This window comes from Hoplias malabaricus, chromosome 15, assembly GCF_029633855.1.
Source record: "Hoplias malabaricus isolate fHopMal1 chromosome 15, fHopMal1.hap1, whole genome shotgun sequence".
Taxonomy (NCBI): domain Eukaryota; kingdom Metazoa; phylum Chordata; class Actinopteri; order Characiformes; family Erythrinidae; genus Hoplias; species Hoplias malabaricus.
In genome coordinates, this window is record NC_089814.1 from 18,472,627 (window position 1) to 18,494,244 (window position 21,618).

The 21,618-nt window shown below is 37.7% G+C and overlaps 1 protein-coding gene across 1 annotated transcript; it reads left to right on the top strand.

Annotated features, from left to right (window-relative positions):
- The first annotated feature begins 9,119 nt into the window (after positions 1-9,119).
- On the top strand, positions 9,120-21,501 carry slc7a3a (solute carrier family 7 member 3a). The gene is made up of 12 exons (XM_066646139.1): positions 9,120-9,231; positions 14,273-14,735; positions 15,175-15,336; positions 15,532-15,703; positions 15,833-15,951; positions 16,096-16,318; positions 16,889-17,028; positions 17,469-17,571; positions 17,672-17,886; positions 18,154-18,320; positions 18,532-18,640; positions 19,381-21,501. The coding sequence occupies exons 2-12, from the start codon at positions 14,369-14,371 to the stop codon at positions 19,524-19,526; spliced, it is 1,923 nt and encodes a 640-aa protein (XP_066502236.1). The 5' UTR covers positions 9,120-9,231; positions 14,273-14,368; the 3' UTR covers positions 19,527-21,501.
- The last annotated feature ends 117 nt before the right edge of the window (positions 21,502-21,618 follow it).

A 21,618-nucleotide genomic window follows, 5' to 3' on the forward strand; every position in this document is an offset into this window, starting at 1 on the left:
AAATTGAGTCTTGTTTTTTTTTCCCCCCCTTATTTATTTTCTTTTTCATTTTAGGTATGAATGAAGTAAGTTTTGGGGTTTTCTCTATTATCAAATTCATAATCTTGTTAACTGCTGTTGCGGTATCCCATGTGTGCATGGATGCTAATTCTTTTAAATTAAACCCTACTGTTAAGAGATGCATACTCATACCCATACTTACAGTAGCTATTGCAATTTTGTCTCATTTTTGTTGCTTTGCTAATTCTTTTTGCATCTGCTTGTCACTCATATCAATCAACATCAGGTAGTGCAATTATTTTAAACTGTTAGACCGCATGTCATGATTTGCATGTTGCTGCCTATTGTGTTATAACAGGTAAGTCAGATTTTGCACTGTTCGGTTACATGTCATTGGTTCTAAATAGCCTTGTACTATTTATTTATTATTATTTTTTATTTTGAGTGAATTTTAATTAGGGTGGCACGGCAGGTTCTGTTGTAGTCACACAGCTCCAGGGACCTGGATGTTGTGGGTTCAAGTCCCGCTCCGGGTGACTGTCTGTGAGGAGTTTGGTGTGTCCAAAAACACACGTTGGTAGGTGGATTGGTTACTCAAGTGTGTCTGTAGGGGCATGTGCGTGTTGCCCTGTGAAGGTCTGGCGCCCTTTTCCTGCCCTGTGCCCAATGATTCCGGGTAGCCACCGGACCCACTGCAACACTGAAGTGGATAAGTGGTTACAGACAGAGAATGAGTTTTAATGAGATCTAGGAAATAGTAAATGTATTGTTCAGTAATAAGTAGAACAGTCAGTGACATCAGTTCTGCCTTAGCTTTGTGCTGCCCTTTTAATTAATGTAGTTTAAACTGTTCAATTCCAATTACTGTGTCATTATCTGGTTTATACTTCTATTCTCAGACACTACAGCAAGACTAAAGCGCCTCCCCACCCTCCGAGGAATGCCTCATCTGTAGGCTGTGTGTTTATGCCTGGCACGCTCACTCAGGTGCTCTTGATGAAAAAAAAATGCATTTTTGCTAAACCCTGATTTCAAATGATACATATAAATAGCAATTAAAAGATCGGCATTTAAATCAAGTCTTTTTCACTTTATGAGCTTTATGTAAGTGCTGAAGCCCAGTTGCCGTGGTTTGTATTCTTAAACAACAATGGCTTGAAGAGACTGCACAAGTATGTCATATTGCATGAGTCACAATTGTTTTTTTTTGTTTGTTTTTTTTTTTTATAAATAAAATTGAGAGTGCGAACACATGTTTCAGTATTCACTCTGAGAAAGTATTAGAGGTTACTCTCATAGCAAGTGAAAGTGTTCCATAATGAGGATCCTGTTTGTTTCATTGTTGGTCAAAAGCCTTTTTTATTCTTTTATGTGAGCATATTATGGCCCTTGTTTCATCCATATATCCTCAAAATGTAGCATGACACTCATGAAGGGAGAAATTGGGACCACCCATTAAAAAAAAATGTCTTCCTGTTCCACATTCCAAGCGTCACCATTATATGATCTTAAATGAAAAAATATATATATTTTAAATCAAATCATTCATTGCAGAGTTTTATACCATTGTTGATTTTATTAGTTTAGGCTTTATATGGGTGTTATAACACTGTTGTTGGGAATGTATATATTTGATCACTGTGAAAAATCCATCATCCACTATGACATCAGGTAACTGTTGATGTCATATCTTGCATTCTTACCCAGATGACTTGTCATTTTTTTGTTGCTTTGATATTGCTGGTTTATTACTACATAATTAACATGTATAAGTGCTGTAGTTACTGTCATAGATATTTTCCTACAGACTGCCAATGTCATTTCTATCCATGAATAAAATCCCCTTCTGCTTGCTTTATTCTGACAAGTAAGGATTCTATTTTTTTTAACTCTGTGGGTTCACTCTGATAGTATTTCCTGCAACCATTAATTATACTGTTCTTCACCTTTATAGATGTTGGTTTAGTTGAGTTTATGACCTTTAGAAGAAAGGTCGTCTTTGTCTTTTCCACATTTACCAACAGATGGCGCTGTTTCCATCATTTAACCAGTATTGCGGGTGTCCGCTATCACGCCTGATGAAACATGAGTACAGCGTTACACGTCACAGTGTAATATACATCTGCATTCTCTAAATTAGTATACATTTTAGTGTAAACATTCTACCTGAAGCCAAAATAGTGTGCCCTACAGAAAGCATTCATTTACTGCACTTCATTCGTCTGTGTAAATTAACACAAGTTGTTAGGGGAGGAAAAAAAAAAAACTATGTTGTGAAGCCAGAAGCTTATTCTCCAAAGGCCAGAAACGATCCCAGAATTATATATCCCTTCTTGGTTTTCCAGTTAATTACTGTAATTTTCAAAATAAAATGTTATAGTATGCATTGTCCTTCAGTCTTCTTCCCACAACTTTTAGAAGATAAATACAAAGTAAACATTTCAGTATGATTGTTTAAGCAAAGATTAAATAAAAACGTCAGTGTAATTCATCACTGAATGTTCCATCAAAAGTCTTATTCTGGTTCAACAAACTACAAGAGAAGACAGATGTTTCTCACTACAGTTATCAACTTTTTTTTCCAGTGACTATCCCAAGGCTGTGTGGGATCTGAGTAAGCCCATCAGAAACGTTTGTTTGTACTATAAATAACTTAAAAATGTATGTTTTAAATATTTTTGTAACAAACTTAACAGTTTGATGTTGTATTAAAAAATATTGCAAAAGACTCTAAATTTCTAAAAACTTCATGTTTTTCACACACTTAAAACTTATAACCCCCATTTCTGAAAAAGTTGTGATTCTTTATCCTGACTTTTTTGAACATGCTGCAGGAATCATTTTCTAATTGTGTTTATAATTCCAAAATATTAGTTCGTCAGCCACAAGATTGGAACATTTTCCTTGGTACCTTTTCCACTTAAAAAGATACAATATACTCAAAAAAAAATCACAACTTGAAATGTTTTTTTTTTTTTTTTTTTTTTTTTACATAAAAAAAAAACATAAAGCATGTAGGTCTAAATTGAGACATGCATATATATGGCTTGATAACTTCTTGGTTTAATATAATATTGGATTTAAACATTCTGGTCATACCTTCATACCTAAATTTAGTTTGCAAACACTGAGTTCACCTTTCAGAAAAATACAAAAACCCCTAAAATAAGCTGTAAAATGCTATAACCTGAATTTTTGTAAGACAACCTCTACACTTAAAAAATAAGCATTTAAACAAAGCATCAACAATACTGTGTTCCTTTAGGTTTTTAAATCTTTGTGTTTTTGGCTTCCAGCCCACTACAAAATTTCACACTCAGAGTCTGTAGTGAATTTGTGCATAACGCATGATTGACACATTAAGCCATGGAGTGGAAGCTAAATGGGATATTTTTGATCCCTATACAAGCCGACACATCATATCCACCGATGTCAAAATGCACAAGGCTTTCTTTGATCCAGAAACTTCGACCCCCTTTGTCCAAAGCCTGCTGAAGGGACCAGACCACACTGGACAGATCTGAGATTACTAGTGCTTTGTTAACAGAGAAAATGCAGAGGATGAGCTCACAGGATGTAAAGCTTTGACCTGGTTTCCACTGGTCACCATTGTTTTACTAATGGGAGACTAGTAGCCAGCCAGCTTGAATTGATGGAAGCAGATGAAACCACAAAAGAGACTTCACAGGCCCTGTAGCTCAATTCTAAAGGAGAATTTGTAGAGGATCAAGTAAAGAAAAAATACATTCAAACAGATGGAGAGCTGTTGTAAACCAGAAGGAACATTCACTACAAACTTTAACCTCTTAAACTTTAAGAGACTACAAATATCTTAACACATTTTGCTTCTTACAGTTACACTTTCAGTATGTTACAAATGGTCTGATTAATTATATGCCATGCAGACTGATCTGACTGATTTAAAAATAAATAAATAAATAAAAATAAAATATAAGGGCAGCATGGTGGCGCAGCAGGTAGTTTCGCAGTCACACAGCTCCAGGAGGTTGCAGGTTCAAGTTCCGCTCCGGGTGACTGTCTGTGAGGAGTTTGGTGTGTTCTCCCTGTGTCTACGTGGGTTTCCTCCGGGTGCTCCAGTTTCCTCACACGGTCCAAAAACACATGTTGGTAGGTGGACTGGTGACTCAAAAACGTCTGTAAGTGTTTCATTCTCAACATAAACACAATTAAGAGTGCTGGAGTGCAATTCCTGCAGAAACTTTGAGTGAGTTGTGTTGCTACTGGTAGTTACAGACACACACAAACCTCAAACAATTACTTAGAAAAGCAGAAGCACACCATTTGAACGTTTGGTGGTTCAAACAGTAGCACTGTAAGAACAGAAACTGCTGTGACAGAGGTGGTTAGTAAGGTGGATGTGTATGACAGATATGCAGTTGTCTGTATGTGTGGCAGTGACTATGGAACAGGTGTACCACTTCATTTGTATCAGTTAAATATGAACATGTAAAACACTAAGCTAATCAATCCCTTTGGGAAACCACATTATGTTTGAATGAATGCTGTATAAAAACTGAACGCCCAGTCACTTAGAAAAACTCAAGCACCACATTTAGGCATAGGATAGAAACCCTGCACATTCTGGTATTTTTAGCTTAAAACCTGGAGGAGTAGTAACTAAATTTATGTGAGGAGTCTAAATATGTCTTAATAAAATAAATGGGGAAATCCCTAATCCAGCCGATTTCCAAACTACAAACAAATTCTCAAAGCTTGGAAAATCACTTTATTAATGTAAGGACATTTAGCGTCTTTGTTTACCAACTTTGTACATTAAGCAAGAATTTTTTTTGCTTTACAGCAATTTAAAACACAAAACACTAAGTCTGTAAAGCCTCTGCTCATGTGTGAAAAAATTACACTGAACTTTATTATGGAATGCACCACCCTTAGTGCTTAAAATAATTCAAAAACTATTGTAAAATTATTGCAAATTTACAGGTGTTAAAAGAGTGAAACTCTGCTACCATTTACAGATTAAATGAAGATTCTAGATAAATTACAGGGATTATATGGATTTTAGAAGACAATATGTTTTATAAAAGGCAAGTATAGATAGATTCCCCTGAGAGCAATTTTCCAATGGGAATAAATGAGGCAAATTAAGTAAGGGAATAAATAAAATGGAGGAGTGTGATCAGAGTGTTTCAGAGTGTAATCAGACCTGTTTCAGTGTTCCCAGATTTGATCATGTAGCTTGAAAAATTGTCCATTTAGAGCAGTTTAAAAATAATTCCACAGAGATGAATAGGAATAACAGAGTAGATAGAGAAGAGTGTACTATTCCAGGTCAGGCCAGATATGTCAGCGCTGGAAAGGTGTCAATATTCTGAGTAGTGGTCCCTCAAATCTGGTTCAATAATAAATAAGAAAATACCATTTTAAAACACTAGCATGCACCCACAACACTTGATGGACCCAATACATGATGAACCCAATACTTAGCATCAATTATAATAATGTTATTTTATTTTTATATTTATTTTGTAGTTTCTGCACAAGATCAAATAGAAAGTTTTAAAAATATTTTTTAAATTATGTTTGTGCCTGAAAAGATTTAATAATACATCTAAGCTTCAAGGGCTGAACATAATTAAGCTTATACATCAGTTAAAAATGATTTTCTCCTTTTGCTCTCTCTTTCCAAATGAATTAAATACAAAGAGACACATTACAAATATTCAACACAGAATAAAGGCTCTCCCTCCCAGAAAAGTTTAGCAAGAGGACAACCATTTCACACAGTCAGACTGTACACCGCTCTCACGTCTCACAGGGCCAGTGGGTGCAAAATTCCACCTTGGTGTTTATTTTATCGAATTTGACTGCAAAGCTCGAGCGGATACTGTGTTACACCCCCCTCCACAAGGCCTTCTCATTACTGACACTGAAAGAAGTTGAAAGTTTCCAATAGTAAGCTTCTTTCCTTTTGTTGGAACACTGCCCAACAGGCATTCACGCACACAAACCCAAGACAAAGTAAGCCTTTATAGTCACAAAGAAATATGTGACAAAGCAAACAGGAAAATCGTGTGTATTTTCATACACAAAGCAAATACCTGGAGAAAATGTGTACTCTGCATACGTTCTAAAATGGAAGAGTCTGTCATTCTTGTGCTGAAATAATGCACAATAGCAACATTGTACAATGTATGGACACATTTAGACATCAGTCGCATGTTATCAAAACAATACATGATGACCTGTCTGGTGAGAGTGTGACATTCTGGACTCAGTCCATCACCATACATGAAATTTTATGTTAAAATGTGTGGTCAGGTTTTCAAGAAAATTTTGTTACAAAAGCACACTTCTTCTGTGACTTGAAACTGAATATAAAGACTTGCTCAAAGTGTGGGCCTGCATAATGACTGATTGGACCCACCACAAAGGTACCCTTTCTCCAACTCAAAGAAGGGTAAATGTTTTATGGTATATGTTCATTCACTGTCTAATATACATTACTTCATTCATACATTGTCTGCAACCACTTATACAGTTCAAGATTGTGGTGAGTCCTGAGGCAGGAACACACATTGGAGGGGGCTCCAGTCCTCCACAGGGTGATACAGGCTCACACATTCTGTCTAATATAATACAGTGATGCTTTAAAGTTTGTGATCCCTTCAGAATTGTTTATATTTCTGTATAAATATCCATCCAGCCATCCATCCATTGTCCACTGCTTATCCAGGTCATGGGGGAAGAAGTCAGAGTAAAGAATCCCAGACCTCCCTCTCCCTAGCCATTTGATCCAGCACTTCCAGGAGGATACCGAGGCATTCCCAGGCCTGTCGAGACATATAATCACTCTGGTGTATTCTGGGTCTGCCCCGGGGCCTCCTCCCCATTGGACATACCTGAAACACCTCACCAGGAAGGCATCCGGACCAGATTCCCAAACCACCTCAACTGGCCCCTCTCAACGTGGAGGAGCAGCGGCTCTACGCCGAGTATTTCCAAGATGTCCAAACTCTTCACCCTATCTCTAAGGGAGAGTCCAGACACCCTGCAGAGGAAACTCATTTCAGCCGCTTGTACCCGCTATCTCATTCCCAAAGCTCATGACAAATAGGTGAGGGTTGGGACGTAGATTGAACGATAAATCGAGAGCTTCATATTTCAGTTCAGCTCCCTCTTCACCACAACGAACTGGTACACATATCCGCCTATCAACCTCCTGCTCCATCTTTCCCTCACTTGTGAACAAGATTCTGAGATACTTGAACTCCTCCACTTGAGGCAGGATCTCACTTCAAACCTGGAGAGATGCCTTCTCAAGATCCACAAAAAACATGTGAATTGGTTGAGCAAACTCCCATGCACCTTCCAGGATCCTAGCAAGGGTGAAGAGCTGGTCCTGTGTTCCATGACCAGGGCAGAATCTGCATTGTTCCTCCTGGATTACCATAAAAATAGGAACTTCAACATTCAGATTTTCACACAATAGATAAAAAATTAAAGAAATGTTTCAAAGAAACAAAAAATATTATACTGATCAGTTTGAGGAAAATTAATTCAGAATCCCACTTTTCCAGTTCAGGATCGTGGTGGGTCTGGAGCCTACCCAGAATCACTGGGCGCAAGGAGGAAACACACCCTGGAGGGGGTGCCAGTCATTCAGAGGGCGACACACACACACACACACACACACATATATATATATATATATATATATATATATATATATATATATATATATATATACACACACTTTTGAGTAGCAAAATGTGTTTTTTGGACTGTCAGAGGAAACCCACACACAGCAGGGCTCGAACCCACAACTCCAGGACTCTGGAGCTGTGTGACTGTGACACTACCTGCTGCACCACCGTGCCACACTGTTTGAGGAAAATGATTCAGTATATTGCATATCAGTGAGTGAAACTTTGCTGTCTGTGGTGTGACTCCCTTGTGCCCTGAAACTATACCTTTCCTGTCATAGTTTTTCTAATCTGCACACAGCTTGGAAGAATTTAAGACCATTCCTCCATAAATTATTCGCTTCCGTTCTGGGATGTTGGTGGATTTTCCCACATAAACTGCTCTCTTCATGTTCATCGGCAATAGTTCATGTGGATAAAAGGTCAGGATATTGACTTGGCCATTTCAGAACATTTACTTTATTCTTTTTTAAACATTCTGTTGTTCTTATGGAAGTCCTACTTTTTTTTAAAATCACTTGTATAATTAAGAATTCATTGTTCCATCAATGATGGCTAGCTATCGCCCAGATGCAGTAATATTGGCTAGAACCATTACAGTACCAACTTGTTTCGCAGATAGAATCATTTTAATTAATATAATATGAAAAGACATATTTTGGTCTCATACATCCACAAAACATTTTTTTCAAATATTGGTCACATAATGACTAGCAATGTCCTTTATGAAGTAGATTTCACCTTACAATCTTGAAACACACAAGGCCTTTAGATGCTTAGAAGTTACTCTGGGTTTTTTATGACCTTGACGACTATTAATTTCCATGTTCTTGGAAAGATCATTGTTGGTCTTCTTGGGAGGGTGAGAATGGTCTTGAATTTCCTCCATTTGAACACCAACAATTGCACCACACTGACAGATCTCTGTTCTTTAAATATCACCTCACTGACTGTAAACACCAGACACTAATTTAACCTTCAAATTACCTGCTAATCCTAAATGTTAATATACTTTTGTCACTCAAGAGGTCTACATTATAGGATCATTGTTCTTGATAAATAAATGACCAACCATGTATAATATGTTTGTCTCAAATAAATGACCCGATATGATATTGTGCTTTTGCTTTTTAGTTTGGTTCTCTTTATATACTTTTAGAGCTTGTGTGAAAATCAGATATCAGATCGTATTTATGCATAAATTTTTAAGCACCATTGTAAACATTGGAGCCAAAAAGGGAATTACTTGAAATCATTTGAGTGCCTTTTGGTTGGAGTCATTGTTCAGAATAGTTTGAGGGCCTCTTTAAAAGCTCTTATTCGGTCTGAGTCTTTGTCAGGATCCCCTCCACTGTCCGAGCGGCACTCATGAATGAGGGGGCGGGGCTTTGCGGGGTTGTGGGCGGGGTTTGATGAAAGTACAGGGTTTGTTTACAGGCGCCTCAACGTCACCACCCGAGCAGAAGAACGGAGGCTCTACTTCTTTACCATTCATTGAATATTCGCTGGGAGAAAGAAACAAAACGAGGTCGGGAGTCTGCTGCAGGTAACCAGTCGATCTAGTTCATGTTTTGTGAATGCACGTTATTTATTTCCCGTCATTTTTAAAAGCTGTGTTACTAAGGCGCTATTCCAGCTCCGACTAGATTCTGTTACACAGGCTTTGGTTTCTGATGCAATCCTCACCCTCATTATCGTCAACTTTAGGTCGCTAAACTCATTATAAAACCTCACCAGAGACGAATGTGATGGTAATATGCCTGAAAATGTGTGCATTTTAATCTATCGTTATTTTGAAGTGTGTTATGTAAAAAATGCCAGTAGGGAAGCAAAAGTCGTGGTGAATGAATGAATAAGGAATGCACTGCATGCTGCTGAATGTAATACTATACTATAAACTCGGTGGAAGTTAATAATTACATTTACTTTACACTAGAAATACATTATTATCAATATATCTTGAGTATACAGCACATTTACCGAATTAAGGGACGCTGTTCTAAACTGTAGGATACTTTGGCCAGACTTGGCTTGATTACTGCATTCGTGCTGAGCCTTTGTAAATCAATGTAAAATCTCTGTGTTTGTTCTGTGTCGTTTGTAACTTTAATGATAAACTGTATATATATATTTATATATTGCAGATGACGTTAGACAGATATTTGCGTTAACGTTACTGTAAGAAACCGACGTTTTATACAACTTTGAGTCTGAGATAACTTAATCGCCTTCTTGCATGATTCACTAGTATTCTGAGTGTATTAATAATTAAAGTAAGCATGCATTCTTTATTTGGACACTGACATCCGTGTACTTTTACGCCCGCGTTTTGTGTGTTTTAGGATTTTACACATCCTGTTGTTGTTATTACGTTAGCTTCTATGCTAATAACGTTGTGGCTTCTCGCTGCTCCTTTAAGCAACAAAACCACGCTAAATGCGCGATATCTGTTCGTTTGGTTGTATTTCTGATGTTACCTGTCGTCGTGTGTCAGATTCAACAGATAAATATGGTGTTTCGAGCAGACACATGCCGTGCATCGGCTCCATTACAGGATTCCCGCTCTTCTGTGCGGTTTTGAATGAGAGAGGGGTGAAGGTGACAGTACAGGTCCAGGCTGCTGTTGCATCAGCTCCACGCTCTAAGCTCCAGTTCAGACTGGATGGAGCAGGCTCTTTTTTAGGGATGAGATATCACTGTGAGACTCAGGTGTGGGGAAACACATGGTTGTGCTGCCGAAGCTCGCTTTATTGATAGTCTACTCATAAACAGGACTGTGGTCAGATAAATGACCATTTTTTTATTATGACAACAAAATCATAACCACACAGGACTGACTTAGACCTAGACAGATTAGTAACACTTTAGTAATCCCAAAGGAAACTGTAAATCGTGCAGTCGAATATGAATGTGCCATGGCTGGTGATGTATTGCCCCTAAAGACATCGACTGCACACGTTGCTCGCTTTTTTCCAACAGTTGTGTGTCACCATGGTGTGGTATTCAAGTGGAATTACACTTAAAATTACGTTAAAATGTAAATATAGTCATTCGAATTTTTGGCATGAACACTTTCAGTTTACAAAATCGTAGTGACTTGTTCTTGAAAAATGGTGGTGAAAGGAACCAGATTTCGAAAAATTCCAAAGAGACCAATGAAATTATGTTGTTGTTTTTTTTGACATGTTGATAATGGTAAAATAATGAACTGACCTATGAAACATTTATATTCATATATACCTTTAATAGTAGATGCCGTAGTTTGCACAAATAATGTGAATTTTCCCTTTTTGTAAGGTTGTTTCTCACAAAACTTTAAAGTTTTAAAACCAGAAATTTAAATTTAAATCTATAAAAAATCTCAATCTCATTGCATTTTCCTTTAATTGATTCAGGCCTTTCCATAACCATGAGGAGTCACACTCATGCTCTCATGCTGTGTGCTTGTAATATGGCACTCAAAGGCGAATGGAACCTGTGGTTCCTCTAACCGTTCACAGAGCAGTTTCACATGGAATGTGCATGGAGCAAGCATTTTCAGTATGTAACAAGATAAATAAACTATTATATTTGGTCACAGCATGTGGTTGGTTCAGTGTTTATGCATGCTCATGAAATGCTATGAACTCCTATTGCCTAATGTCCTCTATGATATGTGTCTCCCAGCCGAGTCAACTGCTGGGTTCATTAAGCGTCAGAGAAAAGGTCTGTTGTGCCGAGACATTACTGACCCCAATTTGGCAAGAAATGGATCCTGAGAAAAGCTAGTTCCTGTGAGGATTTAGCAAATCCTGTCACGCTGAGTGACTGTAATAAGACTGAATAGGTCTTTTATGTACACCCATAACGTATATGATTGAGACTCAGTGGATTTCTGACCAACACAGAAAGTGTTATGCAGTTTTGCATTCTTTTGATATCATACTGGGAATACCTACATTTATTATCTAATCTTTAATAGCCGTTTTATTAGCTTTTGGGGCGAGGTGCAACTGTGAAATTATTTAAATATAAAACGTGCAATATGTTTGTAGGGTAAATTTCACAATATTATTTTTTTTTTCATTATTTAATTAATTTATTTTTGTCTAAACTTTGCTTTAAAATGGAAATTGACTAGTTATGTAGAGCAAGCTGTGCCATCCACCTGAGGAAGTCTGGGACTGTTGCAAAATTCATGATGGTTAAAACCGGCTAAAACAGGTTGTAGAACCTGTAAAAAAATACCTGTTATATGACGCGTGAAGCGGAAACAAAACAAAAACACTCTTTTTTTTTTTTTTTTTTTTTGGAGACTTCTATCTAAGCAGGTTAGCAGGTTGGTCTTTGTGTAATCTGCTTAACAGCATTTATTTTGAGAAAAGCCCCATGAGTCACTCCACAACATCCCCTTCTTCATTCACTTGCCTTACCCATTCAGCTGAGATGGTTACCTATGTGTAAACTGGCCGTCTACGTTGTCCTCATCTTTCATCCTGCTTAACCTACGTGTTTCCAGGTTCCATGTTGTAATTGTTTATATTTGTGATCTTTATAGGACATTGGCCAAATGTTTCACAAGCAAAGCTGCTGTTTGTTTGGTGCGTTTATATTTCACTGGGAAATATGGTTGGATAATTAAAGGACTGTAATTAAATGGATGCAATGAACACTGTACTTATTGGCACGGCTTTGTCATGGCCAGGTCAGATGGTTGAAGGAATAGACACATGCGTATCACCTAGATGCCTCGTGGAGACCACAAGAAAGAGATTAGCCCAGTCAGATCCAGGTGACGCAGGGTGGCCTATCTTAGCCATGCACTCACAGGATCCTCAGAACAAAACATTCTAACACTTCCAAGAACCTCACACATGCTGGGTGATTAGCACTGAGAGACTCTCACTGGGAGGAACATTCTCAAGGCCATGGGTTTCTTTGCACTCCTTAACCTTCTTTCTTGCTTCTGGTAGCTTTGAACAAGCAGTACCTACATACAACTGTGAGAGTGTTTTTAGGATATTTACTGTGCGGAAATCGCTCTGCATGCATTCTGTAAGTGTGTTTTCACCAATGCAGACTACACCAATGGGCAGTGAATGAAGGCAACCATTGTATGTGTTGTGTAAAGCCCAAGTGGTGGCTTAAGCTCTCAGTTCTTGCCCAGACTGATCACGATCAAACCTTTAAATCTCGCCAAAGTGCTCTGCCAAGAGAAACAGCATCTTACAGATAAAAGGTTCTATTTCAGACTTTCCATTGTATGTTGAATTTCAGGGATGTTTTTTCAGGGATGTTAGCTTTTTTCCAACTTTTTTCTTTGTCTAACGTGTCTTTGATCCACGGACACACAGTACAAACACTGCACTGTACGAGACATTCCACAACATTTTATGAACCATTTTTAGCGTACGATTGAAGCTGTTTAAGTTTTCACATCCTTAATCTGGAAAGGGTCATGTTAGGTTTTTGTCTGAGTAACTGATCTCCATCATCGGAGCGGAAATCAGATTTTGGGAATTGCAGCTGTGTTTTGTCTCTGTTTTGACACAAATATCTCCCCACCCTTTCTCACCATTTTAATTTTTCACAGAGCTAATTTTTTTTTATTGAATTCCAACACCATTGTCAGAAGACAACTGTCTCAGTTCTGTCTCAGTTGTTGCTTTTGCTGTAAGAACATGATGGCCTTGGTGAGGAACCAGACACTCTTACTGCGCTATCAATATTAGTGAAGCACAGCTGGCTCAGTGGTTGAAAGAGTCATGTGGACTGATAGTGATAGTGCAGGGAATCAAGCAGCTGTGCTGAGGGCCTCTTGTGCACAATTCCCATCCTTAAATTTTCCATGAAGAGTATTCATTTGGTTGCTTTGGTTTGTGTTATCATTTTATACAGGGTTTTTTCACAGTCTCTGATAGCAGTATCAAAGCTTGAAGTGTTGATGTAGGCGTGACAGTTCCAGCTGGTCAGATATCCTTGGTGAAGGATCACTCTGAACAGTGTAGAATTTCTCTACATTATCAGTTACTCAGTTGCCTTTGTAAGATTTTCCTTTGTGGGTTATTGACCATTACTGCATACTAGTTGTTTACTTTTTCTTTTTTTTTCTTTTGCCTGAAAATTGTATGTAATGTAGGGGGAGATTTTAACCTTTTGGCTCACCACTGATTTTTTAAAATACAACCTATTAAAAGGTCAAAATATCTTTTTATGTTTTATACAAGATGTACAAGAAACTTCTTTTAGGGCCTACAAATCAATTTAAATAAGTCTTAAATGTGATAAACCAACATAATATATTGCAGAGAACATATTATTCAGTGGGAGCGTTCATTGATCAATGGCAGGAGATACAACTCCATTTGTGGTTCAGATTCGATAAGCTTTAGAAACAGCTTGGAATTAATGAGCTAGAAGTAATGCAGAAGATGATCATCAGCCAGTCATGTACTGACTGGAGCATTTATGTAAGAAGCCAGGAATGCATTTTTTTTTTACCTGAGTACAACTACACACACATCCTGTAATACCAGAAGCTCTTACACACCTACACACACACCCATATTAATCTTCTCTGCCTCTTTTGTCTCATTTTTTTTAACCAGGTGTGTACATAAACCTCTGCTGCCTGAGTTTGGTCACTTTGACAACAAAGTGCTACAGATTTTCCAGATATTTCTTGCCCTGCCCTGTCTTCAATCATGGTGGATAAAATGGCCTCCGTGGGGCGTATGCTGCTGCGTCGCCGTGCTCTTGACTGCTCGGGAGAAGAGACACGTTTTGCCCGCTGCTTATCCACTCTTGACCTGGTGGCCCTTGGTGTGGGATCTACACTAGGAGCTGGAGTTTATGTGCTGGCTGGAGAAGTGGCAAGGGAGAAGGCTGGTCCTGCTATCGTTCTTTGCTTCCTGGTGGCAGCCCTCTCATCCATGCTGGCGGGACTTTGCTATGCAGAGTTTGGTGCTCGGGTTCCTAAGACTGGCTCAGCATACCTCTACAGTTATGTAACAGTGGGAGAAATATGGGCTTTCATAACGGGCTGGAACCTCATTCTCTCTTATGTCATTGGTGAGTGAAACTATTACAGCCACAGGATATTTCTAGCTTCAACAGAGCATGCCTGTAATAGATTTTATGAATTAGTGTTAAGTAGGGCTGCACAAAATATTGTGTGTTTATATTTGGGGTGGGGTGGTAGCACAAAACGTCCTGAGGTAGTGAGTGTGCGGGGTATGTCCTGTGATAGACAGGACACTGTCCGGCATTGCGCCCAGTGATTGCAGAAACTGAACTGATTAAAACTGCTATGGAAAATGAATGACTGAATGAAAAATATTTCTGTATTCAATAAATAGTTCCATATTCGAGTGGCATGTTTGTGAAAATATTTTTTAATCACAGCTAAAGCTAAGAATTTCTGAAGGTGTATATGCATGAAATTATCACAATGCTGTAGATTTTTCTGCATCATGGAGCCATAGTGTTTAAAGTGTTTTATATCTTTCAGGTACAGCAAGTGTGGCTCGAGCTTGGAGCTCCACATTTGACAACTTGATAGAACAGAAGATATCCAGCTTTTTCAAATCTTTTATGGCAATGAAGGTCCCAGGGAATGTGCTTGCTGAGTATCCAGATCTGTTTGCGCTAATTCTCATTCTCCTGTTGACTGGTGAGCAAACGATTACTCTGGATGTTATTTGTAAAACTGTAATCCTCTAATAATAATTTTGTACACAGTGATTAGATTATATTTTCATATAGTATTTTAACAATGACTGAGCTATTGTTAATTTGAAAAATGACCATGTACCATAGTAACAAGGGTATCTGAATTATGATTTGTATTCATAATTTTCCTCTTTAGGTCTACTTGCCTTTGGTGTGAGCGAGTCTGCACTTGTAAATAAGATCTTCACTGGTATCAACCTTGTTGTGCTGGGCTTTGTCATTATCTCTGGTTTTGTAAAAGGCAAAACAGAAAACTGGAACCTCAGCCTTGGTTATTTTGTCAATGATACCAACATCACAGCAATAGAGTGAGTTCTGCACATAAACACATAACGTTTTTATCCTATTACAGTTAAAAAACTAATGACAGTGTTATTATATTGTGATTTGTATTTTATAGTTACTTGTACAATGTGCACACCATTTTTTCCCCTCAGGCAAGTGGAGAAGTCATTTGGCAATGGAGGCTTCGCACCATTTGGCTTCAGTGGCATCCTGTCTGGTGCTGCCACCTGTTTCTATGCTTTTGTGGGGTTTGACTGCATAGCTACAACAAGTAGGTCACGTTTTTCTCATCATGTCAGCTTCCACACAAACACTGCCTTTCCACTGAGTGGTGTCTATGTATCTGAGACAGTTTATTAGTCTACATGGCTGTGTAAATCTGCATGTGGTTCATTTTATGCTTATTTTGATTCAGGTGAGGAAGCCAAGAACCCAATGCGTTCCATCCCAGTGGGCATTGTGGCCTCTCTGCTTATCTGCTTCTTTGCCTATTTTGGTGTGTCTGCTGCACTCACACTTATGATGCCCTACTACAAGCTCAACACCCAGAGCCCCTTGCCTGAAGCCTTCAGTTATGTGGGCTGGGCACCAGCTCGTTACATAGTGGCTGTGGGTTCACTCTGCGCTCTTTCTACGAGGTAAGAAGGATTAAACAGGCTTTTTGTGTAATTAACAGACACCTTTGGAAAAAAGTGCAATTTTTTTCTTTATTTTATGAGAAAATCAGCAAAAGACCACACATATCCACCACCTGGACCAACTACAATTACTATGGACCTTACAATTGGAAATGTCTTTCAAATATGTACAATCTGGCAGGGAGGAAAGTAGAACAAATACAGAAAAGGGGGGACTGAATTATATTGTAGCTAGGTAAATAAGTACATAAATAAACCTATTAATAAAAATTTTCCAACCATCTGTGAAACCAGGTAATTTTTCACTGTAATACAATTACAGCAACATAGCATTACAAAAATTGTGAGTCTAGTTATTAACAGTTTAATTAACAGGAAAAATCCAGATCTTCCGTTTATTTTCAGCACAGTTTGATACATTTTTTTTCTCCTCAAACACATGAGGTGATTTAACTTACTAATTGCCAGGATGTGTAGCTGAAGCAGGTAAAACTAGACAGCAGCTGTCCCCTGCCAGATTTAGACATCCATGTCCAAAGCAAATATTTATTTATTTTTTCCCTCTTCCAGTCTGTTGGGCTCCATGTTTCCCATGCCACGGGTAATATACGCTATGGCAGAAGATGGGCTGCTGTTTCGTGTTCTTTCCAGAATGAACAAGCGCACTAAAACTCCACTGCTAGCAACGGTGGTGTCTGGCTTTGTAGCAGGTAGGAGAAGCTTTGGGTGTTCGGAGCCTGAACATGGGTTTCTAAATGCAAACTACTATTAGGTAAATTAACATATTCAACATATAGTCAATATCATAACAAACTTTACACTGCTATAGCTCATATTGCTTTTTGGATGAAGAACAATATATAGAAGTAAGTCAGAAGTGTGGTCATTTACATTGAACAATTTTAAAGGCACAGTAGCTATAGTTCCTTTACTTCTAAAGTAAGTCTCAAACGTATTAAGTCTTGCTTAAATCCATAACGGCACACACCAGACACAAGTCAATGAAATAACACACAACACAAAATAAAATGCAAATATACATTCCTCACAGTATTATTTTAGCTCTGTATAACCTTACATTCACATATCATACTCTAAACTGCAGTTAGGTCATGTAAATCACAGTAATCTGTTGTTTTATCTCTTGTAGCTCTCATGGCTTTCCTCTTTGACCTGGCTGCCCTGGTTGATCTTATGTCTATTGGGACATTGCTGGCATATTCTTTGGTGGCTGTATGTGTTCTTATTCTCAGGTATGGTGGAAATAAAAACTGCAACATGAATTTTCATGTTCATTTTACATTTCCAAGTTTGCTGACCTGAGTGTGTTTGTGTGTGTGTGTGTGTGTGTAGGTACCAGCCTGGCACCTTGAACTCCTCCAGTCAGAGTGAGAAGCTGGTGGAGCTGGTGGGAGGAGAGAAGGTGGCTGTTTCTGGAGACAGTGGGGATGAATACGAGGATCATGTTCCAAGGGAGACATTTTCTCCTAAACTGCTCTTGGTTCCCTCCAGGGACGTCCCCACCAAGATGTCTGGAACTATTGTCTACGCCACAACCGCAATTATCTGTAAGAACCTTTTAACCTTTTAACGTAAGAACGTTTTTGTGAATTCATCAGGGAACCGTTTTTAAGTCCATTTCTGAAAGGCTATGAAAAGTTGCCATTGGCATTTCGAGGTTACTTTGTAATCTTTCTGCATATGCTAAGATAATCATCCCCTTGTATAAAGTAAAATAAAAGTTTCTGAAAATAGGCTGTTGATATTAAGGCACTTGATTCCAGACAAATCCATCAGGAGCCATGAGTAATCTCTGTGTACTGTCTCCTCCGCAGCGGTGTTGATTACTTTGTTATGTGTGGTGCTGGCTGTGAATCTGGATGAGCTGATGTCGGGCCAGCCCGTGTGGGTGGCTGTGTGTGTCATTCTGGCAGTGCTTTGCCTTCTCTGCGTCATCGTCATCTGGCGGCAGCCTGAGAGCAAGGAGGCTCTCACCTTCAAGGTATTTCATCAGGTTATCATGTTTTGATTGTGGTGTATGATAACTTATAGATGATAGAATGATAGAAAAAATTTATGAGACCATATGAGAAATAGCTGTATTATTCTGTATTTAAAAAAACCGCATCAAAAATAAAGTTTTTAATTTTAATTATGAAGACATTCCCATTACATCAACACAGAAAATGAAATGAGCTGTTATTGTCCTTCAGGTGCCATTGCTGCCGTGGCTTCCTCTTTTTAGTATTTTTGTCAACATATACCTCATGATGCAGCTGGACCTGGCCACATGGTGCCGTTTTGCAGTGTGGATGGGCATAGGTAAGCCAAGTTATATAAATAAATTTTGTTCCACAAAAGAGTTGTCTAATCACACTTTTCAGAAACAAAATAGGGCATTACTAAACCAATAAAGGCAGATTTTGTGTTAAAACCCTGAAGTGTTATGGGTTGGTCTCAGAAAATATACTGCGCACCATACTTTTCCACCATCACCACATTTCTCCCATACAAAATAAGCATGAATAATTCGAATAATATTACAGCATGTTCTGTTTATAAGATTATTTTGTAAATGTAGAGGCAGTTATTTATGTCACATAAAAAGGGAGAACAGAAATGTCATCTAGAGCCTACAACACAAATAATTTTGTGTGTAATACTAGAGATGGCAAAATAGCGACACATATAATAACATCTAATAACAGCTTTTCTTTAGGATCTTTTGTGACATAAACAGGTTAAAGGTTAAGGCTAAAGGTTTTAAGTATATTTGTAACTTTGACTGCAATGACTTTGTGTAAGATAGCTTTTGAGTTACTTATCATGACAGACATCTGACATTTCATACATCCAATCACCACCACTGTTAAAAATTCAAGAAACATTTCTCTAGAACAGAGCATGTAACAACAAACAAACGTGAACGCATTTTATTCGTGATCTTATGCAGAATGTTTTTTATTTTGGGGGGTGGGGGGGTGGAGGGTGTAGGAATTGCCCTTCAAAACAGACGGCCTCTCTTTTATTCTGAACCTACATAATTTCTGCTTTTCTCTTAGGTTTCATGATCTATTTCTTTTACGGCATCTGGAACAGCACAGAGGCACTAAACAGCAAACTGAGAAAATACAGCTCAAGCACCAAGACTAAGAGCCCAATCTACTTAAGAGGTGATGAGAGCGAGGCAGAGGGAATATCTCCCTGATAAATACAAAATGTTTGTCTGTTCAATGAAGTATTACAGCTCCCTAGTGAAGAATGCAAATGAAACAACAAATCTAAAAAAAAAAAAAAAAAAATCACGGACCCAAACTTTACTCTAGAGGACTTGTCCAAAGATTTATTTAAACAGAACTAAATTTCACTCACTCATATAATTAGAATTAAACCAACATTTTGGCTTATTTTGACATTTATTAGGCTCTGATCTTGTTTATTTTGCAGCGTGCACCTAAAGTACAGAGAATATTGGTCATACAAACTGTGGCCTTTAGAGCTGCCGTACTTGCCAGTACTCTAGAAGCACCGTCTATTAGACAATAAACAAAGTGTATACAGGGTATTTGTGAGCATGTGAGGATTGTTTTGTTTTCATAATCTCATCATAGTCATATTATCAGTAAGTACCAAGGCCTTGCAGTTCAGAGCAGCTACAGTGTCCAAAATGGATTCCATCCCTCCATGAGGTTTGTGTGTGTAAGACTGCAACATTAGTGTCCTCTTGTGGCTGATGTATGGACTGCATCTGCAAAACCATGCTAAGTGGCAATAGAAATCAATGTGGACAATGCATATCCACACATGGCAAGAAACATTTAAGATTACACAATAACATTTATGTTACTGGTGTATTGAATAGAACAGCATAAAGCTTTTAGGTCTGTACAGTTCAAGCAGTATTAAGAAAATATTCTGTTATGTTACATCTCATTACAGTTCTGAAATCAAACATGGCAGCGTTAGAAAAATGCAACACTCAGCTTTATTAATATGATTATTAGTAATCTATTATGTCAGGAGATGACTGTGTAAATGTTTATGTATGAGAGATATTGTGTGTGTGTGTGTGGCAATGGGACATTGTCCTATGTTTGCTTGTATTGTATTTCTGTCTAATTCTGCTGTGTTTTAATGTCCTTTTAAAACAAACAATGAAGTGTCTACCAAAACAGTTACTCTATAGCAGGGTTCCTATTGTAACAGCTGATTAAAAAACCTTGACCTTCCTTGGCCTGGAAACAAGTAGAAATGTTGTGGAATGCCATGCTGCATTTTCACTTTTGAGGATTTGAACCAGTTATAAATTTGAATTATAATTCCAGGTCATGAGCCCTGTTCTCTGAAACTGTTCTGTTTTATCAACTCTTTTCTGGTTATTTTGCTTTTGCAAACTTTAGAATAACTGTTAAACAGTAATTTGGATCAATACAAATATAGAAAGACTAAAGCAAAAGTTAAGTCCCAAATTAATTGGCTATGAATGGCCTTTGTATCGTACCTTATGGTATAGATACTTGTGGTTTCCATTGAAACTTATTTTTTTGTTGTTGTTGAGCTCATCTTTATATATTCATTCTATTTTGTAGAATTATTTTAATGTAGTTGAGTGGTAGTTTACTATTGTGTATATAAATATATATATTTATATATAAATATAATTGCGCTATGATATCCTAACTTGATTTTTCTTGAATTTTGTTTAGTTTTATCTATTAATATGTTATTTTTATTTGTTGTTTTTTAGAAATGTATTTTTGTATAGCTTTACAATATTGTGTATGGGTGTGCGCGTGTGTGTATAAAAAATGGTTTTATTTACATGCTCTGTACATGTAAATTTTGCAAGTGTTCAACGATACATTTGTCCGCTTCCAAGCGTTACTTTACAACAGTGGTTTGTTTCAATTTGGAGGTTTATTTCTCCAAAAGAACAGTGCCTGAAGTTTAAATTAACCCTCAAAGACCCGACTGGCTGGTAGATGTCTAAACCTACTGAGTTTCATGCCTTTGGGATTCATTCATAGAACTGTTGCTTAGATTTTTTATTTTTTTTTTTTTCAATTAATTCTGTATCTTTTAATATGAACTGTATTTTTGTTTGTCACTGGATTTTGTACACTGTAAATATACATGTCATGTCAAATTGAGCTGTATTTTAAATGTTCTCTTTTTTAAATAAAATCATTCCTATTTAAATCTTTTCTGTACCAGTCTGTAGCTGTATCTGTCAATATCAATATTAATAACATGTAGTGGTGTGGAAAAAGTGGAGGAGTTACATGATTTTCCAGAAGTAT

Coding starts and splice junctions, on each gene's coding strand:
- slc7a3a (XM_066646139.1), top strand. CDS start 14,369: ATGGTGGATAAAATGGCCTCCGTGGGGCGTATGCTGCTGCGTCGCCGT. Junction 16,319..16,888: donor CTCTGCGCTCTTTCTACGAG/GTAAGAAGGATT, acceptor TCCCTCTTCCAG/TCTGTTGGGCTCCATGTTTC. Junction 17,572..17,671: donor GTATGTGTTCTTATTCTCAG/GTATGGTGGAAA, acceptor GTGTGTGTGTAG/GTACCAGCCTGGCACCTTGA.